Raw genomic sequence first — 27,096 nt, 5'->3', positions numbered from 1 at the left:
TTGCATGTTTTTTCAGATACCATTTGGTTCATACTACTTTATAGATTGAGCTCTGTCCATGAAAATAGTAAAGCAATATTTATAAACTGGCTGTAAATGTCGGATAGTAGTCCTTACTAAATGAAGAAAATGCCTTTGCAAACTCGTTTATTTCGTTTTCTTTTCGTTGAAAACTTTTATCTCAAACTCTCAAATTTCTAATTTGACAATAAAAAACCTTTGTCACATCCTATTTACTAAAAAAAAAAATCAACTACTATCTTTTAGTCAAAGGTATAAGCGAGCCGAACTTTGTCGAGTAGTGAATGTTCAAACTCGACTTTACAACAAAACTAGAATGCTCAAGCTTGGCTTGAGCTTGAATCAAACTTACAAATAATATTCAAACTTGAGCTCATTATCTATACTACTATTAATTAAAGGGCTTCCCCTTATTAAGATTCTCAATTTAGATTTTCAAAATATCATCAAATTCATCCGTTTTTAAGACTTAAATCATAGGGTTAAACATGTAAAATTAATAATTTTAAAACTCCTAATTTTTAGCTAAAAAAAAGGGTTTTCCTTCTACTTTCACATTTTTCTATCACGTTAGTTGTCAAGTTCTAATACAACTTCTTCTTCTTTTTTTAATAATAATAAAATTGCTTTTTTTTTCCACAAACGTACCATTTTTTTTTTTTATCACTGAACTGTTTTTTCCCCACCTCCACATTTCTCTCTCACATTAATAGTCAAGTACTAATACAACTTCTTCTTAAAATAAAATAAAAACTGTCATGAATAAAATATGTAAACCCAAAAAAATAAAAAGTATAAAAGTATAAAAGTTTGAGCTCAATATCATGCTTTTGAGCTTGAGATTCAACACAAATATATTATCAAACACATATCAAGCTTATTACCTAGACTATTTGGTTTGGGTGAGTGGTTTCAACTCTCAAGTCCTTATTAATTAAATTCTTAGAAAGAAATGAGTGTAGGCTCAAATTGTTGTGTATCGAGCCCTAATGTTTAGGGGCTTGTTCATAAACAACTTTTTTTTTTACTTGAGCTCGACTCATTTATTAAATAAGTCTAAAACTAAATATTAAACTTGGTTTATTTATAAACAAACAAACATAAATGAGTTTTTTATCAAGCCAAACTCAATTTATTTATAAACGGCTTGATTCATTTACAAGCTTACTCTTAGTGTTTATTTAAAAAAAATAAATAAATAAAATATTAACAGATTCTCTAACAACATTGGTTTAGAAAATATTTACAAAAAATTTTGATGGGAAAAAAATTTTAAATTTTTTGATAAATTTTTATATTTTTCATAAAAGTGGTATCAAAACCCTTTTAAATTGGCCCATTAAAAAATGTCCAACACCCATTAACTAGACATGAAAAATAAAAATCAAACTCAAGCCTCAAACCAAAACGGATATGGCCCAACATTCTTGCAGTAGCCCCCAACAAACGGGTCGGGTTTATCCGATTCGAGCTTGAATCAAGAATCTATTGAACTAAAATGATTTTCTAGGATCCGATTCAAAAATAAATAAAAATCGTTTGGATCTAATACGACGTCGTATTTGCTGAACGCGACGCGACCACTGTGACACAGTCCACGAGTACTCCTAAAACAACCAAAACGCCCCCAATCTGCATTTCCGCCACCTCTCTCTACCATGACCACCACCACCTCCACCTCCGCCGCCGCCACAGCCACAGCCACCGCATTCCCTACAAATCAGCAGCACAAAACACTGGTCCTCAAATCGGCGATCCTCTCTCGACTCCTCCTCCTAACTCTGATCCTCATCTGGCGCTCACTCCTCACACCTTACGACACCTCCGCTCCCCTAAACCCTAACTGCCTCGAAATCGTAAAGGACCAGAACTCTGACTCTGATGTAGTGCTATTCCCGAAGCTCGCCTCCGCCATCGAAAACGGCATCGTATGGGACTCCGTGTTCTTCGTCCGCGTCGCCCAATGCGCCGCCTACGAGTACGAGCAGTCCTACGCTTTCCTCCCTCTCCTCCCTCTCTTCATCTCCTTCCTCTCCCACACAGGTAGCTCCCTCTCTCAATTTCCACTTTCAATTTCGTCCTCAAGTTTTTTCTCAACTTTCATTTTGATCCTTGTATATTTAAATTTGCTTGCATTTTGGTCCCTGCCATTGCCAAATTGAAAATAGTACCATAATACAGAGACTAAAATAGAAGGTTTTTGAATTTAAAAAATCTAGCGGTTGGATTGCATTTGATCATTCAATCGGATGTTATTTATTATTCGATCAATAAACTTATTATTTATGCATAATTTTATATTACAGAACTTGAAATTGAAGTAGCTATTGACATTTGATCTTCTTAAAATTTTGCAAATATGAAAAATATAATAACAACATGTAATCCAACCGTTATATTTTTATAATTCACGTACAATAAAAAGATAAAAAACGAGTTTAAAGGATTTCTCCTTTTCCAACTAAAATTATTTTTGATTTTTTTTTTTTTTTTCAGTTTTCGCGCCATTGGTACCCTTATTTGGTTACAGAGCTGTGTTGGGATTGTCCGGCTATTTCATCAATAATGTTGCATTTGTGTTTGCAGCTTTTTACTTTTACAAGTGAGTTATGATCCATAGTTAGGATATGTAATGCTTAGAGTTAAATAAGTTAATAATAATGAATGTGAAATTTGAAATTCATGTTTGCTCTAACAGGCTTTCAGTTATTATTTTGAAAGACTCTGAGTTGGCACTACGGGCTTCGATTTTGTTTTGCTTCAACCCGGCTTCGATATTTTATTCATCGATGTAATGTTGCTGTTGTTCTTGCTTCTTTGTTGTTTAAATTGATTGTTTGAAAAATGGAGTGTGAAAATAAGTGAGACATTTGTTGGGTTTGTTGTTATTATGACAGATATTCAGAGAGTTTGTATGCCCTGTTTTCGTTTGGAGGGTTATACTACTTAGTAACTGGTGGAAATACTGTTGCTGTTGTTTCGTTTGCTCTCTCTGGTTGTGCAAGGTCTAATGGAGTGCTTAATGCTGGTTATTTCTGTTTCCAGACTATGCATCGCGCTTATGATGCACTATTCCTCAAAAAGCGCACTTTTGTAAGTTTCATTTTTTTAGATTGTCTTGGTTGAGGCTAAGGATAAATAGGCCATTTGTTTCCATCCATCTCACATTTTACAAAACAAGTTTAGATGTTTAATCATTATACTTTTGCAATATATATATGTTTATGGTGAACACTTTACTTTCATCCACCATCAATGTATGAAGAATTGAATTGCATTCTGTTTGTTTGTCTATCTGGATAGTTCTATTAAGTTTTTGCCCAAATGGTGCCTCCACAACCATAAGTACAGGGTGGAGGGTGTGATTATCAGTTCAATACCTACCAAGTTTATGTCAGCATATGTGCTACTTACCAATCAAAGAAAAAAAATCAATAAATTAAGGCAAGCATAAAATTTAGTCACTCTATTTTAAATTGCCAGGCGGAGAAGAATGCAGATGCTGACCCGACTAGTTTGTTGAGCATCCATAGCCAACTCCAAAATTTTGGGACTAAGGCTTGGTTGTTGTTGTTGTTGTTGTTGTTGTAGTACATATATTCCTGAATTTTATCTCAATATTATTCTTTTTGTCCCATTTGATAATCATACACCTCTGAATTTATAAATGTAACAAGTACCTTTGATTTCTTGCCAGTGTGTAATATTTGAAATATGCCTGGGTCCAGAAAAAAAGCTTTAGCTATGCTATCATTTAGTATTGCTGGTCCAAATAAATTATATATGATGTATCCAATGAAATTGAATATTTTCCAATACAATAAAATTTCATTTATTCAACCTTAGTCCTACTTGGTCATTTCTAATGCAGTTACCAGAAATTCTAGTGTTTATGCCTGCTTCAATTTCATGGAAAAAGCTGTTCCTGTCAACCAAAAGCATTTGCATTATTACAAATTCAACCTGTTGTTCTTTTGAAAACTAATTAATTCAGGTTGTTGCATTTTGATGTTTTCAAGTAAGATGTTTATTAAGGTTTGATATCATTAATTTGTGGGCAAAGTTAGATCCAGTTTTGCATTGCTAATAATTCTTATTTCTATGTCAGTTGACAATACAGGTTCTTACAGCTGGAGCTTTGCGGTGTATCTGTATTTTCACTCCATTTTTTGCTTTTCAAGCATATGGATACTATAATATATGCCTAGGACGTGACTTACATGAAATGAGGCCCTGGTGCAAAGCAAGAGTACCTCTGCTGTACAATTTTATTCAAAGTCATTATTGGTATGTTCATCTTTAACTAATGCTTGAAGTTCTTAGCTACAAATCCATGTATATAGGTGAAAGATTTTAAATTTTCCTTTTCCTCATTGATAATTGCTTCGAAGCCATCTTAAGGATGAGTGCTTGCTTTGCTTGGTGCATTGCCGTTATTTTTTAAATTTCTTTTAAGTTTATTGATATCGTATTTGTTATAATTTTCTATTGGATGATGCAAGATTTGCATTTGATCCTGAAAATTTTTATAGAATAAAAATCTCAATTTTTGAGCCCATCTAGCATTGATTTCCTATTCTATCTTTCCAACGGATCATTTTATTGAAGTCATGTAACTCCCTATGAAGTAAGCAGTAAACTAGCTCCATATACATGATTTAATTTTGACTGTTATATTTTGTAACTTGTAAGATATTAATTTTTAAAAACAAGAAAGAATTAAAGTAAAGATGCGTGTGTCTAAATTTTGTATATATTAATTGTTTCTTTTGATGCCAGGGGAGTAGGTTTCTTAAGATATTTTCAATTAAAGCAGTTGCCAAACTTTTTACTCGCATCCCCTATATTGTCTTTGGCGGTTTGTTCAATTATCTACTATGCAAAGTCGAGGCCTGAAATTTTTTTCTCCCTGGGGTTTCAAGCTTCTATAGAGGAAAAAAATTCTTCAGCTCTGCTTTTTTCTCTAGAGTCAGTTCCAAGATCAAATATAGCTCGCCTGCTAGAGAAATCTTACTCTAAGATACAAGGTATTACTTTCATTGAAATGATAGGGAAGATATAGTACATCATATAATAAATAGTTCTTGCTGAGTGTTTGTAATCATGCACATGAGCTAGCTCTTTTTCTTGGGAGGTGTTATGCTCTGTTTGCAGTACAAAAACAAATAACACTTTCAACTAATGATTGCTTATAACAGAAAATCACAACCTTAGACAGAGGAAGCATACGAATAGAGTGGATCCCGTTGCTCTCCCAATAGAAAATGATCCATTAGCAAAGCTGGGATACTTGTCTATCTCGGTTCTCCCATTTATTCTGCAGTTGGGATTTATGGCAGCTACGGCATTTTTTGTCATGCATGTGCAGGTAGACTCATTCATCTCATAACTTATGTAATATTCCTTAATCTGTTGAAGATTATACGGTTCGTCAACTTCAGCTTTGTGAAAATTTTGTCACTTTGCCTATTGTATTGGATCATTATTATTTTAAGAATGGAAAGGGTATCCCTATTGGTAAGAAGTTGAAGGCGTGTGTGGGCCATGTGGCTTACGATAAAACTTTCATAAGACGGATAGGAATTGATATTTACTCCCACCAAGTTTTACTCACCAGTGGGAATTAGCAAGTTTATGGAATCAAAGCTAAATTTTTTTGGTAGGTAAAAAAAAAAAAAAAAAAAAAAAAAAAAAAACTGTATCAAAGGATTGCAAAGGCTTGAAGGGATTAAAGCTCCTAAAAGTTAAACTCACTATACAAGTTTTATGAGTTGAGGGGCGGGGAAGGGGTGTACAGTTCCATGGATAGGTCATTATTCACATCATTCACTTGCCCCGATATCAATAAGGCCCTGGCTTTGATGAAATTGAACACAATTTTCAAAAGACTTCCAGGCTTGAAAAGCTCCTAAACTCCTAAAAGTTATCTCACTATGTAAGTTTTATGTGTCTGGATGTACATGTGTTGGATGGACCTGTATTGGTTAATTTAAAAAAAAAAAAAGCTTCACAAGATCTGTTATGTGGCTCACATTATATTCTTCCATGCACACCTATACAATATACATATATATATATATATATATATTCTTCCATGTACCCTGATCCAAGTTGTATACAGCTTTTAGAAAATTTGCCGGCATCTGTTTCTTTTTAATCAACATTAACTTTGCTGAAGTTTGAATCTCCCCTTCTTAAAATTTACTTATCAAAATATAAACTTTGCTTAAAATGTTCTGCTTTTGGATATAAAAGCAGGGTGTTTCACTCTGGTTTATAATTAGAGCTGTTAAGTAGTACTCTGTTTTGCTTTTTGCTGTTCTCTAGTTTCTTTTCTTTTCCTATTACATTCCTGCTAATTCGAAGAATTTGTGTTATTTAAAGATGGTTTAAATGTCCCAACACCTTCATGTATCGCTTTATCTGATGATGGATTCCTTTCTTATGTTGTTATTTGATGACTGATTCTTGACAGGTGGCTACACGTTTCCTGTCAGCCAGCCCTCCCCTTTATTGGTTTGCCTCACATTTAATGGTACATCCCGGTTCTAAGAGATGGGCATATCTAATTTGGGCGTACTCTGCAGCGTATATCCTTCTTGGTAGTTTACTCTTTTCAAATTTTTATCCTTTTACATGATAAGCTCCACTGTGGAACCCTTATCATGTGGACTAAGTGAGAGCTTTTCCAAGTGCACAAGGGTTTGTGCCATTCTCCTCGGCTTGGATTGAGTTCACGAATTGATTGTGGGAGTTAAAATCGAGTTCTGTTGTATTATCATTGTATAGCACTACTGCTGTGATACGATTTTTTTGCATGTAAATGAGTCTTAGATACAGCAAGATTTGTGAAGCTGCTCCTGTATATTTGGAATGATGTTTTGTTGAATCTGTGTAAAGCAAATGCGCTTTAACGTTTAGCTTTACTCTGTGGGAGCAGGGACTGTACAGCGGCACCTAGCATAGACTCACCCAAGGCCTGTAACAATCCAAGATTATAAATTTATAATTTCTTTTTTCTATTAGTAATAGGGTGCCATTTCAATTTCCAAGTTAAAGCAGTTGTTGAAGGTTAGGAATTCTCGTAGTACTTCTCTGTGAAAGTTACAGCTAAGTTGAAACTCGAAAGTTAATGGTTTGTGATTTCTTGTATTATAGCCATGTTAAATAAATATTCGAATTACATCAAATACAAAGTGGGGGTCGGGGGACTAACCATTGATCAGAAGCTGGTTAGCAGTTAATTTTCTCTACCTTGAGAAAGAATACACATCATTGTATCTGGATTGGTTGGCAGTTATTAATAATTTTGCTAGATGATTTAAAAAGAGTTCAGCCAAATCATGATGAAAAAGCAAAAGAAATAAAGTTTTTCTTAGGTTTCGTTTGGGAGTTCATAAAGGAATGGAATGAAATGATCATAAGGGAATAGAAATGAATGAAATGTATTTAAGTAAGGGAAATGAATGGAATGGAATTAAGTAACTTTGATTGGATGTTTTAAAATAAATGAATAAAAATGAATGGAATGTAAGTAATTTTGTTTGGGAGTAATATGGAGGGGATGGAATATAATTATTTTATGACAATATTACTATTAGACTTCTATTTTAAAATAAAATGTTGAATATATTGGGGTATTTTGGGAGTTTTAGTAAAAAAATCATTAAATCTAATTTCATTCCCTCTCATTGCTCTCAATTTCGGGAGGAATGAAAATTTGAGATTTTAAGGGAATAGAGAAAAATGAGTATTCCCTCATACCAATTCCATTCCCTCTCACTTAAACTTTCAAACAAGGGAATGGACTTTTCATTCCTTCTATTAAAACTCTCAAACAAGGGAATGAAATAATATTCTTAAATTATTTCATTCATTTTCATTCCATTCCCTCCTCCCAAACGAGGCCATAGGAAACTTCCATCTTTGCAATGAGATGTAATTAAAAATAAATTTTAAAAAAATCTTCATACATTTAGTATATATATCATCTCTCTCATATGTGAGCCTAACACATTTGGTATTTATTTTAGATTTAAAACATGTGGCTCTTACATACTAGATTTACATGTTATGATGAAGATGGTGCATATTCCAAATACACTAAATATCTTCTTAGATATTAGACATCTATATTACATGCCGTCAATCAAATTTTATATGGGTAAGATAAATACACATTTTTTATTTATTAAGATTTTAAAAACAATTATTAGATGTTGATTTTTTTATTAAAAAAAAATTGTTACAAGTGGGGAGGGGGACCACTCAATTATATGTAGTATTAGACTTAAAAAAAAATAAAATAAGAGTTACATATGGTAAAATTTGGTAGTTAAAAAAATAAGAGTTACATAGTTACGTATGGTAATTGTAAGGACTCAATTTGTAACGATCCCAAATTCGTATTGGGTTCGAACGTTAAAGACCTAAACAATAAATTTGTAGAGCGTGGATGTTAAAGAACTAGGTTAACTCCAAAAGAAAAACGATTAAACTTAACGTTTAGAGATGGATTAACACTAATATAACGATCAATTTCTCCTTGAAACAAGTTCAGTTCTTTATTTCATGAGGTTTTCTTCTAAGTCCTACTCGTTTCGAAGTTCTGATCCTCCTTTTTAATGCATTCTTCCATGTTATATATTGCCCTCTTGGTGTCATCTTCACCACACACATGTAGGTTGGTGTAGGGGCCTTTTTTTGTATAATATGGTATGTTGGGCTGCCTCCTGCGGTAATGGGCTGGGCTGCCTCCTGCGGTGATGGGCCCTGGTGTTTCTGAGTAAGGGAGCTGGGGCCGGTCCAATTGTAACACAACTTGGGCCGGTTTGTGCACAAACTTATGCCTTGTCTGCCAGGAGCAAATTTACGGCAAACAGAACTGTTGCAGACAACTTATGGCAGACAGATATAATAATAATTAAAATAGAGTATTTTGACTTATTTAAATAAACGGTCATGTATTCCCTGCTAATAAAGCACGATTACAGCCATAAGGATATCAATCACAGAGAAGAATGAAGAAAATAATACTGGCTAATTTAAATGGAAATAAATTAAGTTTTAAGTTTAGTCTGCCGCAGTAAGGCCAAAGAGGAGAGAACACCTCTTCTCAATGCAAATAACCCCCCCAGGAAAAGGATCCTGCCGTGGGGATTAATGGCTTTGAGGGAGTCGGACCTGAATGGCTATTGCTCAAAAGAAAAGAGTCTTTGTTTGCGTTTTGGGAAGAAGGTGAGATTCGGAGGGGGAGAGAGGGAAAACGATCTACAGGTGCATGCCCTATTGAACTAACTCTCATTTTTCTTAGTTTTCCTTTCTTTTCTTTTCTATTTTCTTTCTTATCTTTTCCCTTTCTTCTTGCTCTGTTTTCTTCTTTTTACTCAAGAAAATATGCTCTGTTTTTCGATCCCTTTTACACGGCACGGCAAGAGCCTTTTTATAGCGCTTGCTGCGACCAAGGTTTTACCATTTTGCCCCTTAACCGCCTCTGTCTGGTCTGGGCGTACTTGCCGACCACCAGAGGTGTGTGCCATTCACCCTTGCCAAACAGAGGCATGTTTCAATTCTCCCCCTGCCGTAGCACTTATTTCTTGCCACGGTATAAATGCTCTCTCTCTCTCCACTCTTAAGGTATACACCCAACGGTTCCCCTTCAAACTTGCCTCTTTTGGGTGGTCTGTCATCCCAGCAGGACGTACCTCCCAAAAGGGCTTGGGCAGGAGCCGCAAATAGATCTTTTCCCCTCTCCCCACCACCAAGCCATACCCCCTTTACCTCTTACCTCTGGCCCATGGTCCCACCATGTCCTATATTGGCTGGGTACAGGCTGGTGGTGCCTGGGCCTTGCGCGTGCTTCCCTTTCAGATATGTCCAAGAGTCTGCCTACTGCTCATGCGTCTGCCGTGATCTGGAGACTCTCCGTCTGCGTTTCTTGGCCTTTCATGTGGATCTTTCTTTGGTTTTTCGCTCCATTCAGGAGCTGGGCCTCGTATGATAATGGGCTTTACATTTCTTTGGCCCAGTTTTGATTTTCTTTACTACCTACCACGTTGAATTGTTATTCCTGCCGTAATAATTTAATCCTGCTGGACCTCCTTTTGGGCCAACTGTTTATCCCTTTTCTCAGTGGCCTATTATGAGCACTGTTTTGTTTTTACTTATGGGCTCCTATGTCCCTTTGGGCTTTTCCTTTGGACATCCGTGGTCCGATTGCTTTCTTTGGGCTTCCTCGGCCCGTTTGCTAATTCTACACTCCCATGGGCTTTTTTACTAACTTCATTGGGCTTCCCCGGCCCAATAACCTTATCCTTATCTTTGGAGTTCATGGGCCTGCCATAAATTCCTTACTCTCTTAGTTTACAATTGCCTTGGACCTGCGGCGGCCCTTTCTCACTTTTCTACCTCATATTCTGCCAATGGGATGCTACTTCTTTCTTTCCTGACTTCCTTGAGCCCGCTTGCCTTTTCAAGACCCATTTATTTATTTGTTGGGCCTGTGATCCATTATTCCTGCCGCTTGAGCCTAATGGGTTTTTTGCTATTCATCTTGTCAATTCTTTGTGGCCCTCATTATTGGGCTTTTCTGTCTGCTGGGCTTCCACAAATGACCCTCAACAATTGGGTTCGGGGGATTCCTTCCTGTCTCATCCAACACCTTCTAGAACCTCCAACTAGCAGCTGTAAAGTTGCCTCATCACTGTTCAGGCATCACCTCCACATTAATGCAGCCAGAGAGTTGGTTGAGAGGCAATTAATGCGGAAGCAGCTGTTGTTAAAGATATTTGTTTACCTTTTCTTTCTTACCCTTGGTCCCATGTCCCACCTTTAGTGGTAATATAGTTCTGAAGTGTGTTTGTAATAATATGGCGTTCAGGTCGTCCTCGGATTCATATTACCGAGAAGGATTTTGTCCTCAGACAAATATTGAACTCACCTCATGTGATATCTACTATTCTTTTCGTTTGGTTACCCTTATTACCTGATATGGACCTTCTCGGACAGTTTTACGTCCTCGAATGGGCCATAGGCCCAGTTAACACGGTTTTAATAATTATTGATTAACCGGCTCCCACAGTAATATATTCATCATGCTATTCATATCTACACTAAATCATGAGCAACATAAGTGGGTGAATTTCTAAAACATGATACATCATACTATTTTTGTTTTTTTTTTCTTTTAAATTAAGCAACCTTCAATTTAAAACCTTTATAATTTTTAAAGATGCTAATGTAAAACGTTTACAATCCAAATTATTATTGCTTGATTGCTTGACCCATGTATGAAGATAAGTCAATTTGTACATAAGATATTGGAGAAAACTATAAATTGAGTTTGTGTGTTATGCACAATATATTTTAACTACAAAATTGAATAAAAAACTAGATGGTATTTCCATCAATTATGAAAAATGGTCAGAAATCTAGAGAAATAAGATCGAATTAGAAATCAGAATATGTTCTGATTCCAAGATTCAACATATGCAACTACAAGATTCAAGATTCCAAGCATTGCATCTTCACTACCCAATAATCTTCATATTCGCACCATCTCTCACCAACCATCTCTATCATCGCTACTCACTCGTTGACAATCCCCATCTTATAGCGGGCTAACTTTTTGTTTGTTTGAAAAGAAAGCAAATAATAAAAGAATAAATTGTATGAATTCATATTCCAAATTGGATGCCAAGGGGCAAACTTTTCCTTGGCATGCCAACAACTAAATTAAACAACTTGGTTGATCATAATAAATTCAAATTGCATTCAAAAATATTAAACTTTGAAATTAATATGACACATACTAATAAAATAAATAATTTTTCATTACTATTATTATAACATATTCAAAATCTTTAAGTATGTTATTTTATTTTAATTAGCCATTTCTAAATGGAAATATATAAAAATAATAATTATTTAAATCCTTTGAGTGTATTCATAGTTTTATATTTTAGGGATTATTCATATTTTTAATGTTTTTTAATAGTTATAAATGATGCTTGAAAATTAGTAGGCTGAATGCTTTGAACTTCAACGACGATTGAATAACGTGAAGAGAAAGAAAGAGACTATCAAAGGTGATCAGGAAAAATCAGCCAAGGACCCTTTCGACAGTTAAGTTAGTTTTTTCTTTAGAACTCAAGTATAATGAGTGGATGAATAGTATAACATATCTTGGTTTGGTGAGGCTTGATCCCTTTTATAAAGAGTTTGGAGTGGGTCTACTTGTTAGGTGTCATTAACATCTTGGAAGATGTGTGGACCTAGTGGGGAGAGTGGAGTGAATTTCAGAGAATTCACCTCACGTTCCGAAATAAATTATCGTGGTTTAACCATTTATGATCAGTAGAAAATATTCAGAAATTTACTAAGTGTTTATTGATCGTCCATATCTTCTCATGGTGTGGACGACCAAAATCTTTTTGGACGACTGGTGACATGCTTGGACGTCCTTATTTTATGTTTGTGGTGCACATTTCTCCTTTCTCTTTTTTGAAGACTGTCTTGACGTCACTGGTCTTGGACGACTATTATGGATGAAGACTACTTGTAGATCACCATCAATTATTATTTTATGAATTTCTTATATATGTTGTGAAAATACACTTAAAAATTATTTAATTTTCCTAGATATTTTTTTAATCAAGATTGCTTAATTTTTAAAAATACAAGGTTTAAATTAGCAAGTTTAAAAGTACAAGGTTTTATTTGTCATGAACTCATGATAATAATACTATATGATTTTTTTTTTGCCTTGCCCCTAAAAAATAAATATTAAAAAATTAATTCTATTTAAATATATCAAAACTTCAAGCGAAATGGAGGACTAATAAGCCTATATTAATTACTTAAAAAATTTTGGGGGCCCAAGCACCACTGGTAAAGTGGTAGTAGTCTCTATTTTTTTTCCTACTCACTTGCATTCTCTTTTCTTGGAGAGTGGCTTCTTCTGACCAGTCACAAATACTTCTCAAACTCGAGTAATTCTTAGTTTCACACAATTTATCCTATTCTTTAATCTTTATAATCCGAACTTCTTTAAACATATCCACATTTTTTGAAACTAACAAATATCCATTCCAATACAGTCTTTAGATACCTGGTGGTTTATTTGAAAATTTATATTTGAGGAGTTAGGGTTGGAATATTTTTTTTATAGAAAATTTCATATTAAGTTTTTTTTTTTGGAGAAAAAAATTTCAAATGAAGCTAAAATTAAAATTCCCTAGATGAATAGGAAGCAACAACTAATAATTTAAGTTTCATAATAAAGTATAAGATAAACCATTACATAACTCAATTATGGTAATTTTACTTGGAAGTGACACAAATGCGGGTTGAACTTGAACCCGCAAGATGCGCGATACAGAAGATAGGGGAAGAGGTAGTGCTATTGGACTAGAAGTTCATTTGCTATTTTTGAACTTCTATAAATTTGCTGCTCAGGAAAATAAAATAAAATCTACTTTTGGTTTTTTTATTAACTATTTTTATTTTCAATAATAAAAAATTAAATAGTATAATAGGTTCTATAAGAGGATCTATTCACTCATCCCTGATGTATCAAAGAGCCTTATAATTTAATCGATACTTTTTAGTCACACTCATATCTCTCAATTATCTAGTTATAAAAAAAGAAAAAGAAAAAGAAAAAAAAAGAGAAAGAATTATGAGGTGGGTTTGGGTTTGGGTTTGGGTTTGAAGCAGGGCCCAGCCCATCTTTATTTATCGGAAACAGGGTAGTCGGGTCGGGTTTAGCGTTGAATAAACGAAGCTTTTGACAGTATAGTTGCTATTCCTCTTCGCAGAGACAAAGCATAGTGAGAGTGAAGGAAAAGTAATCACCAGTTTGAAACGCAGCGTTTTGGTTTTCATATGCATCCTCAAATCTGAGACATATACCTTCTTCTACTGGTAACACTCTCTCTCACAAAACGCACCGTTTATGTATTTTACGTTTTTTTTTTTGGGGTTAACTTTTTGTTTGGTTGCTGAGAAAGCCTGGGAAAAGAAAAGGATATGAAATTTTTTGAAATGCATGGTTTTTTAGTACTGCACTGATCATATGTAGAGCGTGAATTTGTTTCATTGGGTCTCAAACTCAAAAATGTTAATTGTAATTATGATTTGAAAACAATGATTTTAGTTTATTTTGTAATTAGTAGCTATTGTGTTGTTAGAAACCCTAATATTCTGAAAGGTTTCAGGGATGTGGAAAATGAATTCAAGTACTAGTGTAGTGTAGTGTCTGACACAATGCTTGATTATATATGTTAGGAGCATTTTTATATTTTGGCAATTTTATCAATTATAAAATTTTGGTATGTATATATAATAAGTTAAAGGAGTGAATTTTTTTTTTTTTTTTTTTTTTGGAGTTAATATAGTGAAAATTAAATAGATTGGATGAAAATTTGGGAGGAATTTATTTGGATTATAATTTATTAGAAATGTTCTTGATAGTTCAATTTTTTTTTGATGATTTAATAGTTGGGGGTCGGGGGATTTGAATTTCTAGACGTCTTTTTTGGAAACATTAGGAGGTGCTAGTTGAGCTACAAGGCTCTTGGCATACTTAATAGGTCAATTTTATTGTGTATACATAAGAAAATGATAAACATAAGAAAGCAATCAGCATGATTAAAAAGTATCTGTAATCTTATAAGGAATCGGCAAGTGCTTTTCTTTGGTGCTTTGCAGACTAGTGTGCTGTTAAAAGGGAATGCCTATCTGTAATATGACTTTAGTTTCTTGTTGTCTAAACTAATAGATAAAATCTTCATCTATTCATATTCTTCTACTTAATGCCCATACGTTTTTCTGGTAATGAGCTTTATAAGTCAAGTTATTTGCTCATCCATCCCATGTTATTTTAAACAGTGAATGGATAAGGGCTTAATGCCATACGCTCTTCATACGTTTCGTCTGGGAAAGGGGAAAAAAAAAGTAGCATTAGTCACATATTAGAGGATGTGATGACAGGGATGTAAAGTGCAGGTTTCAAGGGTCTTCTGTAGTGAAGTTCTAATTTAAAAAAAGAGTGGGTCTCTTGGTGTAATTAGAGAGTAGATCACATTGCTTTCTAATATTTTCCAACCAATTGCAAGGATTGCATTTGTGCTATGGTTTTACTTGGAAAGATTCCTGGTTTCTTGTCATGGCTTTGACCTAAGTTGTGGGTGGGCAAATGCTATTTCCCCCATTCATGGGCTTCAAGCAAGTTCCTATAGATCATGTCACCATTAGAGCAGATTTGATATACTGGCTGTACTGTAGCTTTTTTTTTTTTGGGTGGCTCCAAGTGGATGTAATAATATTATCTTTTCCCAAAAACCCAATTTGATACACCAGTAAATTTACTCTTGTCAGTGCCTACTATTTTTTATCTTTCTATGTTTGAAAATTCCTGGCTGTTTAATTACATTATGTATGACTATTGAGAAAAAAATGCCAACTTTAACAAACTTGAACTGTTTGTTTTAGTCTTATTCATTTTTTTTTTTTGTCAGTCTAATTATGGATAGACTTGAAATGACAGTTTCAAAGGATTAAAATTTTTTTTTTGTGACCAATGTTTTCCATGTATGCTACTTATGTGCAAAGTAACTAGACAGGATGAGTGCAAAGGTTGACACGACATCTGCTGTTGAGATTTCCAGTACTAAGATGTCTGGAACAACTGCTTCGTCTGTAACACCATCTAGTAGCCAGAAGGTTTCCAAGTTTGCTGCAAAATCTGGATTTGTTATACCAAAAAACAAATTATCAGGCTCATTAGTTCCGATTTTTCGAGTCAAAAAGCCGGGAGGTGGTGACGCAGCTGATGAGGAAAGTACCAAAGTGGTGCAGAGGAAAACAAAATGGGGCCCTGATCTCACACAGGATGCTGCTGTCAAAAGGGGAAGAGCCTTAGCTTATCAGGTACTTTTGGAATTCTTTTTTCAAGTCTGTTCTGTCATCTTTCCTCTAATGTGAGTTCTATCTTTAAATTTTTTATCTTTCCCCCTCTTTTTCTCATATAGTCTTAGAAATTTGATTCATTTAGAGACGTTTCAACTTAGAAAAGAAAATTTGAGATCTAGAATAGGTCGGAGGCATTTATAGCCCCGGTTTGTGGGGGAATATTTATTGCTAAGCTGATGGCAATTGAAAATTTCCCTTTTTACCATTGGGTGTTGAAATGTCGGCATCTTCCATGTGAATAGTTTGCATGGAAGCTTCCCATTCCAGGTGCCACTAAGTGATATTGCTGCCTGTGTGGTGGTACAATTTTGAGCAGACGAGGGTGGACCAAATTACGCAACAGCTAATATTGGGATCTTTGGAGGCTGGGGACACTCAAGACTCATCAATAACAGCTGAAAAGTTAGATCACAGATCTCCAAGTCCTCAAAGAAATAGTGAGGTAGGGTCACTGTTAATATTGGGTTCCTACGTTGTTGCGTATTGATTTTTCATGTTGAATAATAGTCTAAGTTTTTAAGCACTAACATTAGAATTTGTGATGTAGAAGTCGGAGCTTTTGGAACTTGAAAAGCGGGAAGCCATAGGTATGTTTGACATGTTCCCTGATTTTGTTGTTTCTTTTCTTTTCTTTATTTTTCTATTTTATTTTGTGTATTGCATAATTATTTTTGGTCTTGATGAAATTCAGGTGAATTATTGAAACTGAATCCAAGTTACAAGGTCCCACCTGATTATAAACCATTGTTGAAGGAGTCAAGAGTTCCAATCCCTGTAAGTCTGGTTTCCAACCTTTTGTTGCACATGTTTTTTAATCTTCCATTTTAATATGCTGGAACCACAATGATGAAAGATTAGAAATTCTCATTTTCTTTATCTTGACACTAGCAATTGCTGCATTGTTATTATTACATAGATATGCAGCTATTAGAAAAAAAAAGGTTTTGCACTTGAAACGAATATCTAAATACAAAATTTGATAAATTAATAGAGTTTCATTGAAGTATAAATGCATAGAAGGTCAAAGATTATTCAAGATAAAAAATAATTACAGAAATGCATTTAATTTCCATTATAATAGTAACACCATTAAAACTTTAAAACAATGTATGTAAAATAAATTTTGGGCTGAACTTGTTAATGAGCGAGAGAGAGAATGTTGGTGCCTTAGGAAAATTTTAAGAGTTTCTTTTGCAATTATTAAATGAACTGAGATGATGCAAAGTTGCATTGCAAAGAAACCACGATGCTGTTTCTGTATGTGTGTGTGTGCACGCACACACAGAAGATAAAAGGTGTACAATTCAAACTTACCATCTGTTTTAATTATGAAGTTTATGTGTGCACTGAACAATTCCGCATCTCTGTTTTGTTGATATATATATATATATATATATAAAGTTTTGCTGACTCCACTGAAGACTTTTAATTTCTGACACTACCGTGTGGTATATTGCCTCTGCAGGTCAAAGAATATCCTGGGTTCAATATTATTGGCCTACTATTCGGGCCGGGAGGTGAGAATCAAAAGCGATTAGAAAAAGTAAGTTTGTTTTGTCACTTTTACAAAATTGTGCTAATGATTTGTGAGTTTTTATCAACAATTTTGTTACCTTGTTCTCATTTGCTACCTGCATTCCAGGAAACTGGAGCCAAAATACAAGTTTATGGTAACAAAGCAGAGACAGGAGAGAAGGTATTTTTTGGTTAAAAAAAGAAAAATACTGATGTTCATATTTAATCATAGATTGCTATGTCTTTTCTTCATCTTCCTAAATATTTGTATATTCTTCTGACAGCATCAAATATCTTTTAAACTTCAGAATGATCTACCTTGAACTGTTTGCTTCAAGATGCAACAAAATTGAGGATTAGTGGTTTTGACTTGTTTCTTTTTTGCACTCTTTAATCTATTCATTTCCAGGGAGAAATTAAACCGTCTGATGGAAATGAAGTTCAGGGTGCTTATGAAGAGTTATATGTTCAAATATCAGCTGAAACATTTGAGAAAGTTGATGCAGCGGTTTCTATTGTTGAGCTGCTAGTCTCCTCAGTATCAGTGAGTTTCGATTGCAATAAGTTCTATGACTCATAGTTGCTCAGCTATATTGCAAAGACTTTTGTTTATTATTTGCTGAGTTTTGTTTTACATTCATAATGTTAAAATTACCTTTTATTTAGGGAAATTTGGCTGCTGTATCCACAGCATCTACATCAGTTTCTGGGGATAATAGTGATGTTCTCACTCAAAGACAAGATGCAGCCACCTCGCACATGTTTCCTACAGGTGTAGTACACCAGGGAGCACTGCAACCAGAGGCCAGACCTACACAAACTCCTTTACAAGGTCAATTTCAATTCCCTGGGCTATGGTTCCCATCAGGTCAATCTCACAGTGCAATGCATGCATCTCCTGGCCTCTTTCCTCCAAATCCTTCAGCACCAAGTCTCAACAATTATGTCCATTTATCCTCATCACCTTTGAATCCTTCAAACATGCCTTCTTTGTTTGGGCCTCGACCAACTCCAATGGTTGGATTCAACTCAATTCTCCAAAACCCACCTGCCGTTCCACCTAGACCACAGCCACCGACACAAGTTCTACAGAATCCTTACATGGGAGGTCCTTTTGGACATATTGGCCAACACAGAAATCTTTCCATGGCAGCGTTACAGCCCTCATCAGCTCAGCCTAATGTTTCAGGTCCATTTCCATTTACTAGTAGCCAACCCCCACCAACAAGGCCTTTAATGGTTTCACTTCCTCAACCAATGTCTGGTATTCAACCCAGATCAATATCTGACCGACCTCTGACCCCTTCTGGGAGCTCTACTGTATGGTCTGCCCATGGTAGTGCTTCAGCATCTCTAGGTCTGAGTAACATGGGGCAGATGGCTCCACCCAACCAGCCTCATCCTCAAAATCCACAACCTGGTGTTGCATCTATGACACCACCTTCAAATATGTCAACAACCAGTTTGGGTTCACCTATCATCTTTCCTCAGCCATCCACTCCCCAGTTTTCCAGTAATGTTGTAAACCGTCCTTTTGCAACCCCACATTTTGCATTGAATCCACCACCTCAAGGGGGAAATCCAGCTTCATTTTCTGCTTCTCTACACCAAACTCAAGCACCTAATTCATCTACAAACCCAGGATTGGGATCTGCACCAATTCCTTCACCATCATCCACACAACCACCTTTACCTCTGCAAGCAGGAAGACCAAATTCTGTTTCTGGAAGTACAACAAATTTCACTTCCATAAAACCACCGATGGTGACAGCTCCAAGTTCTGGTGATTTTACTTTTCAACCTCACCGGCCGCAGAATCCAGTCTCTCAAACAGTTCCCACTGCATTAAGCAGTCAACCTGCAAGTCAGAGTACTCTGCAGATGCAACCTCCAACAACTCAGGCACCATCTTTTCACTTGGCTATGCCCAAAATAACACCTCAACCTGGCAATCAAGTCTTTCAAAGGCCACAGTTCAGTAATCCAGTAGGTCAGCCGCAAGCACCTGTATCTGCTGTTCCCTATTCTGGAAGCCAAACGCCAACAGGTCCACCCAGACTTCCAGCATATCCAAATGCAAGTGTTGCTCCTAGGACTCCACTCCCACAAATGGGCCCAAGGAGCTTTAATCCAGCTCCACAAATGCCCAATTTGCCTGGTCCTATCCTTCCCAGGCCAGGGAATTCTCTGCAACTTCAACAAAATTATCCAGCTCGCCCAACTAGGCCGGAGATTCACTTGGCTCCAAATCAACAATTTAGCAACACTTTTGCCTTTGCTTCTAGTAAGCCAGGTTCTAAACCAGGCGGACAGCAGATTTATGATCCTTTCTCGCCCACTTCTGTGCCTACCTCAAAGTCTGAGGGGTAATCTGTCAAAGGTGAATAATCCAGAGTAGGAGGATTTGATGGGTTCAGTTGGAGTGAAATAACTTGGGAGTTAGTACTACACTTGTTGGCTAACTGTTTGAAGGGTCAATAGGGCCCAAAAGAGGAGTATAAATTTATAGGTTTGTAGAATTGACAGGTTTCTGTTTGTAATGTTATTTTTATAGCAGTATCTATGTCGCAATATAATTTTTTTCCCCACTGGTTCTCTTTATATTTCCTTGTCTGTCTTTCCCCTTTCCTAGTGCTGAATTTTGTATGAAGATTTAATTTTGTATGAAAGCAATACAGCTTTGAGACGAAGCATAATTCACTGAAAAATTTTATTCTGTTATTTTGCATTAACACCCTGTACTGAATTTTGAATGAGAATTTGAATATGAATTTGCATAACAACAATACAGTCTTGAGACGAAAGGGGCAATGCAATGGAAAATTCTAGTTTGTTTTTTTAAATCTCTGATGGCCGCTTGGTACCTTTGTTTTTTATTTTTTGTTTGAAAAATATATAATATCACTTTCGATCATGTAATATGATATGATTTTGATCATGTGTTCTGGTGTAATGGTGTTTGTCACCTTTTGTTTTTATTGACTAACTAGTCGCAGAATTTGGAGTTTTCTTTGTGCTGGCCTTATTTAGTCATAATAGCTATTGAGAATAATTGTATAAAAATATTTATGATCATTCTTGTTAAGAATAGAGATGATAATAAATTTATTTATAAAGAAATTTCTATCATATTATGTTGAATAACTTATACATTGCAGCAAGATTATAGATTACGATACTAAACTTATTATCATAAATCTTTAAATTTCTTATCCCTTTATAAAATAAATGGTAAAATACTATTTTGGTCCCTTAAAATTTACCAAAAATTTATTTTTCATTCCCTAAACTTTAAAAAGTTATTTTTTTATTCCTAAACTTTTTTAATAGTTTAAGGATTAAAAAAAAAAAAAAAAAAAAAACTTTTAATAAAGTTTAAGGACATAAATAAAACATTTTCAATATTTTAGGGCGAAAATGAATTTTGATAAAGTCTAAGGGTGAAAAACAAACTTTTGATAAAATTTAGAGGCTAAAATAGTTTTTTTTTTTTTTTTTTTTTTTTTTTTTAAAAAAAAAAATTCTCAATCGGTTTTCAAATTCAAAATATTCAAATTATATCATATCAAAATACTAAAATTGTGTAATTCACTCAATTGCCCTACTACTAGTATGCCCCTCCAACCAAGGCATACTGTTCTTAATCCCTTCTCCTAGCTAAACTTTGTATTATAGAATAGGAGCTCATAGATGCAGTGGTACTTCTACAAACACATTGAACACCATCTTCCTATTACATCTTCTCTCATATTGCAGAAAACATTGAGTTAAGCCTTCCTGAATCCCCAGCTCTCTTTTTTCACATTGGTGGAAAACTAAATAATAATAATAAGGGTAAAATGTAAAACTGATCCTCTAAGTTTTTTTAGATTTCATTTCAGTCTTCTAATTTTGCTTTTGTTCATTTCAGTCTTCTAACTTTCAAGTTTATTCAATTAAAACTTTTTCATCAACTTTTGTTATATGTTATGGTTAATTTTTCAATTTTATAAAATTTTCTTCAAATTTTTAAAATTCAATTAATGATTGAAAAATATTTTCCAGTTTTTTTTTTCAAAAAATTTTAACAAAAATTAACGAAAAGGCATTAGTTGAATAAATCTGAAATTTAAAGGATTGAAATGAATGAAATTAAAGTTAGAGGATTGAAATAAAATCTGAAGAAAGTTAAAAGGTTAGTTTTGCATTTTAACCTAATAAAAATGCACCCTATTCCATCTCACCTTTTCTTTTGGAATTCCCAGAATCTAACATCTATATGTTTCTTAGCAGATCAGAAAGTTCATAGGCAATACCTAACTCGAATCCTTAAGCTGAATGGTTGAACAAGTAACTAACCACTTAGTTCTCTAAGGTTAGACGAACCTCTTAGTTTGCTGAATTAAGACAATGCAGGCTTCTGACTCAAAAGAAAAGAAAAGGGGGGAAGTTTTTTTGAAAGACCAAAATTCATCCTAGAAGGTAGTCAGAAATGAACTGAAGTGCATTATTAAAGAGAACAGTACGTGACATTTTCTATATACAATGTTAGCACTAATTACATACAAAGAGAAAGTTATCAAAGATGACTCAAATAGAAGGACCGGATCTGAGCACCCTCTCAAGCTTCTCAGCCTTGGTGTAATCCTTTTCTGTGAGAGGCCCAGCTGGAAAAGGTGTGATTTCAACAGTTAGGTGGGGTGTTGGGAGCTCATCAAACAGAGCCCTCACGTTGTTACAACAAACACTTTCTCCATGAGCAGTCTCCCTTCTAATTTGACAGCCCTGCAAGTTAGAAGAACAAAATTTTTGTTTTAAAATGTTATCTAGCTACCACTACTGACAGAGAAAAATATATCGGAACAAACAGAAAAGAAAATGAAACTCTAGAAATTGTTCAAGAAGTTTGCAATACCTTGTGGGAAGTGGCGTCTGTGAAGTGATCATCATCTGACAATAGGGAAGCAATGGCTTTAAGCAGGTGCCGCCCCTCAGATTTTGACGGCACTCTGTAGTTCCTTCTAAGTGTACCCTTTGTTGTAGGATGCCATTTACTCACTAATTTCCTTTTGTCAGCTGCTTCATTAACTGTTCGACAGAGCAAGAATTCGGAATACCTAGTTATTAACATTAAACAGATGATACAGCTTTGAATAGAAATTTTTTTTCTTCTTCTTTTTGATCAGTTTTAATAGATAACTCTTGAAGACAAAGTCCAAATATATATATATTTAGAATATTTATGTTGGCAGGTATAGTTTTGATCCTCATAAAATTTGATGCATGCAAGTAGAACATAAGACATGAAAGATTTCTGAGAACAAATTTTCTTTAAAAGAATGTTTTCCCATACATTTTCATCCATTTTTTTATTTAGCAGGATTGAAAGGTTATGGCAATGAAGTACAAGTTCAAAAGATGATCTATATAAAAGCACCTCCATCTTCACTCACATATCTTTATCCATCAAAATTTAAGACACTACTTAGAAGACTACGACACATGACAGAAAATCAATTATCTTAAAGATACCATTCTCTGTCCTTAGGAACTCAACACGACAGACAAACAGAAATGACAAACCATTAATTTTACTAAAAGAACAAGAAATTCTTGTTAACATGAGAGCATGTGAACTATAAATTCAATAGCTATACCGTATATCCAATGCACAAAGCTCCCACTTTTGGGGGTTTGGGAGAGGCGATTGGCATGCAGCCTAACCCCCCTTTTTTTCCTTTTCTTTTTGAAGAGGCTGATATCCAGAATAGAACTGGAAACATGTCACTTTTGGTGGAAAGCATTTTCCATTGCACCAAAACATGGGAAGCCATTAATTCTTATTAACAAAATATTCTCCTGATGGGTGCTTTGAACCTTAAGCATCAATAGAATTTTCCCCCTAGCTGCCCCTCATTTGAAACATACCATTGAAATTGTAATTCTTTCTACACCTTCTTTTCAGAGTCAAAACACGATAGTTCACTTCTCAGCACCACATAGAAGTAGAACAATGAATGAAAAAGTACAATCACCTAACATCCCAATCACTTTTGCCCATTTTTGTTCATGAGTGATTTTATATTATATAGAACCAAAACAAAGAATATGCTAGAAGGCTGAAGCAACCTAGTTAAATCATTACAAAAATCAATCAAGTAAAACATCAATCCTGAAGATTTTACTCAGTTATCAACCTAAATGTTGCCATATCTCCCTTAGGATTAGATGGACCTAAGGTAACAGGAATGGCTGGAGTTTCATGCCAGACTTGACAATGATTCTTGTCATTAGCTTAACAACTATTAAGCAAAGGTAGTGATTTTCATGAGAATACATTATCTGGCATGCCAGCATTAATGTTAACTTTATAGACGTGTGAATTCTTCATTGCACTAGGATTCTACTTATAAGGCCCTGTGAGACAACAGTTTGTCAGCTATATTGTTCAGTAACCAGGTGTGTGCCTTTGAGGTGTATGTCACACTAATGCCACAACTTCAATACTCATTAACTAAAAATCAAGTTAAGAAATATTGGATATATTGAGAAATTAATATATAGTAATATCTTCTGCATTTTATTTCACTAATTATTTTCAGTATTTTTTTTTTTTTTTTTGCCTAAATTGTAATTTTATAATTAACAAGTAAAAAGTACAATTTTATTTTCAATCCAAATCCTACAAAAATTTATTGAAGAAAAAAATGACTGTTAACAAAGGATACTAGAAATATCTGCTGTTCGCATACTAATGAAATTTGGGAATCATTTGAGTGATGGTTCTTTGGATTTATTGAAATGTAATTTTTCTAAAGTTGCCATCATTTCTGAGATGCTCCACTCTCGAAAAAGGCTACACTCAGGTAATAGATTGCTACCTCATTTTGATAATCATAACAGCAGTTCAACCTGTAATATGGTTTACTTAAAATCTTGATTTTTTATACTTTTCCTATCACCTTGAGCCACTGATGCTTAACAGCCAACATTACCAGATCAAAACTAGCTGTTACAGAAACAATTTAATGACTAGCTTTTCAAATTTCTCAGGGAAATCCTTATGAACTTTAAAATATTTTTGCCAAAATTAGGCATAGGCTGACAGGAGTCACAGGAAAAAATTTGTTAAAATCTTACAGTATAACATGTTTTTATAATATTTATGTATTACCATTGTAATCCATGCCTAAAATTTCAGAAATAGAGAATTAACAATTAATTCATCAGGGTATTTCTTCTCATTAGTCTGGCTGTTAACTAGAGGTTGGGCCTTGGTATGATGGCAAAAGCCTTCCACCAAAAGCGAGTTTGGGAATCAGCCTCTCAAAAAAAAAAAAAAAAGGGGAGTAAGGTTACCTACCATGATCTCTCCCAAACCTTGCAAAAGTGGGAGCATTGTGCACTGGATACAACCTTTTTAGTCTTGATTTTAATTGTTTAATAAAAAGCTTAAAAATGCAGGAACTTCACCTTCAATATATCATCATCTGGGGCCTGAAAGCAAAAACTTCCACTCTGCTATGCCTAATATTACAAACTGGCTAAGTTGGGGCAATATATTTCACTTTTTCTTGGGAATATTGAAACAAATTCAAATATGAATTATAATTTTATATTTTCTCTTCCCAGATTTCTCAGCAACCAAACACAGGGTAAGGAAGATATTCAGCTTTCATTCATTTTGGGTAACATAAGTATTAACTATCAAAGGAAAGCAGGTATAGTCAAACCCACAAACCTGGTTTCCCTTGTATGTTCTCCAACCACTGAGAGAACCCCAAATCACCAGCTCCACCATCACCACCTTCCAATTCTAAATGAAATGACAACACAATAAAATAAAATAAATTAAAAAGTTAAAAAGCTTTATATAGAAAGACAATATCTTTACATTGAAAAACCCAGAAAAAGTAGCAAATAAGTGAACCCCATTATCAAGCAATAGTGTGTATTTAAATAGAAGTAAACCTGAGACAAGTGGGTTAGATTGAGATCCAGCCAAGCCAGCCTTCAAGAGGGCATAGAAGATGCAAAGCCTACCAGCCCACAAAACAGGAGCTTCAAGCAGAGAAGCATGAGTAGTGGTGGTAGGGAAAGCTCTCTTACTCTGTGATCTTCTTTTACTACTCAAACAAAGTAAACTTTTGAGGGCATTTGTGGGCACTTCAGTTTGAAAGTCTGGAAAGAAGGAGTTGGGCAACAGCAAAGTGGTGGGATTGAGATTGCTGGTATAGTTTTTGGATTCAAAAGGTGATGTGAAGCTGCTGGTGTGTACAAGAGAGAGAAGCATTTCTTTCTTTCTTTTTTTCTTATTGCCTTAACACTCAAAACTCAGGAAATGGTCTTTTGAGAGAGAGAGAAATATGAGAGGGTGTTGGTTTGGGCACAATGATTTTGTCTTCCAAAGTGAGAAACGGCGTCGTGCTGACTTGTGATCATATTATAATCATGTTAATAAACCATATTAAAAAAGTTTTTTAACAACTATTATTGAAAATATAAAACAAAAAAAAAATTAATTTCTTTATTATTTTTTTATAAAATATTTCTAAAAATAGTTAATAAGCTAATGAATTTAAGTCATCCATTAACATTTAATATATTATATGTATACTATATTTTGATAACACACGGGCAAATAATGAAATTTCCTTGTTTGAATATATTTTGGTTCAAAAAAAAAATTTAAGGAAAAAAATCTCTTAAATCTTTAATTTTTAGTAGAGATTTATTAAATTAAGGGTCTGTTTGAGATCTGCTTATTTTGCTAAAACTATTTTTTTTTTGTTAAAAATATTGTAGATAAAAGTAAAAATTAACTGAAATAGTACAATAAGATTCATAAATAATACCAAAAAGTATTGTATAACCCATTAATAATAGCAAAAATAATCTAAATAATAAAATAAATTAACAAAAATAATCTTTACCTAACAAACACTAACCATAACTTCCTTAAATTTCTAATTTCGATAGTCAATTCTATATTTGGATGGAGGAGTATTTGAGAGGGCATAAAAAATGCAATAATAGAAGCGGAAAATAAATAAAAAGATATATGAATTGGATTGGAAAGGAATACAAAGCTTGGCTGCTAGCTGAGTATAATATTGGTTTAGATTGTAGACGAATGGGATGGTGATGGAGACTGAAGGAGCATGGGCCCTAGCATCTAGTATAAAATATCTTAATCCACTCTAATAACAAAAGAACAATAACAAAGCCAGGTCATGTGGATGTTGATGATTTTCATGTCAGTCACCTTATCCATACAGATGTCCAACAGGAATTAATTTTTCCATTTCCGCTTACTGTAGGAGCATTTGATCAATGTATTTCCATGTTTTTTTTTTTTTTTTTTTTTTTTACAAAAAATGGACCTTTGATTATTTTCTTGAGTATATGCAATCTCCCATATCAATCATACCAAGTTAGGCCTTTTCAAGTATCTGATTATTTTCTTAGGTATATGCAATCCTTCACATCACACGCACCAAATTATTATATATAAGAAGAAATCTCATAGAGGTTGCCTCAAAATACTAAATGGATGTTTCAAATCCAAAATCTTATAAATATCGCGATGCCTTAAGATCCCACTAAGCC

At 34.4% G+C, this 27,096-nt stretch overlaps 3 protein-coding genes across 4 annotated transcripts; 2 read left to right on the top strand and 1 right to left on the bottom strand.

Annotated features, from left to right (window-relative positions):
• Positions 1 to 1,552: 1,552 nt before the first annotated feature.
• Positions 1,553 to 7,046, top strand: LOC126719244 (uncharacterized). Its single transcript, XM_050421819.1, has 8 exons — positions 1,553 to 2,064; positions 2,518 to 2,623; positions 2,720 to 2,812; positions 2,919 to 3,114; positions 4,130 to 4,308; positions 4,801 to 5,048; positions 5,220 to 5,389; positions 6,497 to 7,046. The coding sequence occupies exons 1-8, from the start codon at positions 1,680 to 1,682 to the stop codon at positions 6,659 to 6,661; spliced, it is 1,542 nt and encodes a 513-aa protein (XP_050277776.1). The 5' UTR covers positions 1,553 to 1,679; the 3' UTR covers positions 6,662 to 7,046.
• Positions 7,047 to 13,794: 6,748 nt separating this feature from the next.
• Positions 13,795 to 20,109, top strand: LOC126719230 (flocculation protein FLO11). 2 transcript variants are annotated; one of them, XM_050421814.1, is made up of 9 exons: positions 13,795 to 13,944; positions 15,641 to 15,951; positions 16,310 to 16,435; positions 16,544 to 16,580; positions 16,685 to 16,767; positions 17,459 to 17,536; positions 17,636 to 17,689; positions 17,918 to 18,052; positions 18,175 to 20,109. In XM_050421814.1, exons 2-9 carry the CDS (start codon positions 15,646 to 15,648, stop codon positions 19,876 to 19,878), a joined length of 2,523 nt encoding a protein of 840 aa, XP_050277771.1. In that variant the 5' UTR covers positions 13,795 to 13,944; positions 15,641 to 15,645; the 3' UTR covers positions 19,879 to 20,109. The 2 variants fall into 2 exon arrangements, with proteins under 2 accessions (XP_050277771.1, XP_050277766.1); XM_050421809.1 differs by having other exon boundaries at positions 16,541 to 16,580.
• A 1,861-nt stretch (positions 20,110 to 21,970) lies between these two features.
• On the bottom strand, positions 21,971 to 25,868 carry LOC126719223 (uncharacterized). Its single transcript, XM_050421804.1, has 4 exons — positions 25,459 to 25,868; positions 25,229 to 25,303; positions 22,403 to 22,575; positions 21,971 to 22,272 (listed from the first exon to the last, which is right to left on the bottom strand). The coding sequence occupies exons 1-4, from the start codon at positions 25,778 to 25,780 to the stop codon at positions 22,078 to 22,080; spliced, it is 765 nt and encodes a 254-aa protein (XP_050277761.1). The 5' UTR covers positions 25,781 to 25,868; the 3' UTR covers positions 21,971 to 22,077.
• Positions 25,869 to 27,096: the final 1,228 nt, after the last annotated feature.

This window comes from Quercus robur, chromosome 1 (genome assembly GCF_932294415.1).
Source record: "Quercus robur chromosome 1, dhQueRobu3.1, whole genome shotgun sequence".
NCBI lineage: Eukaryota > Viridiplantae > Streptophyta > Magnoliopsida > Fagales > Fagaceae > Quercus > Quercus robur.
The sequence above is the reverse complement of the archived record's forward strand: the minus strand, read 5'-3'. Positions and strand labels throughout refer to the sequence as shown.

What these genes read in the sequence shown, in the direction of transcription:
- LOC126719244 (XM_050421819.1), top strand. Translation starts at nt 1,680, where the DNA reads ATGACCACCACCACCTCCACCTCCGCCGCCGCCACAGCCACAGCCACC. An exon ending in TTTATTCAAAGTCATTATTG is followed by an intron (nt 4,309 to 4,800) that starts GTATGTTCATCT and finishes TTTTGATGCCAG; the next exon opens with GGGAGTAGGTTTCTTAAGAT. An exon ending in ATCTTACTCTAAGATACAAG is followed by an intron (nt 5,049 to 5,219) that starts GTATTACTTTCA and finishes TGCTTATAACAG; the next exon opens with AAAATCACAACCTTAGACAG.
- LOC126719230 (XM_050421809.1), top strand. Translation starts at nt 15,646, where the DNA reads ATGAGTGCAAAGGTTGACACGACATCTGCTGTTGAGATTTCCAGTACT. An exon ending in TGAAAAGCGGGAAGCCATAG is followed by an intron (nt 16,581 to 16,684) that starts GTATGTTTGACA and finishes GATGAAATTCAG; the next exon opens with GTGAATTATTGAAACTGAAT. An exon ending in ATCAAAAGCGATTAGAAAAA is followed by an intron (nt 17,537 to 17,635) that starts GTAAGTTTGTTT and finishes CCTGCATTCCAG; the next exon opens with GAAACTGGAGCCAAAATACA.
- LOC126719223 (XM_050421804.1), bottom strand. Translation starts at nt 25,780, where the DNA reads ATGCTTCTCTCTCTTGTACACACCAGCAGCTTCACATCACCTTTTGAA. An exon ending in GAACATACAAGGGAAACCAG is followed by an intron (nt 22,576 to 25,228) that starts GTTTGTGGGTTT and finishes TCTGTCGAACAG; the next exon opens with TTAATGAAGCAGCTGACAAA. An exon ending in CAGACGCCACTTCCCACAAG is followed by an intron (nt 22,273 to 22,402) that starts GTATTGCAAACT and finishes TCTAACTTGCAG; the next exon opens with GGCTGTCAAATTAGAAGGGA.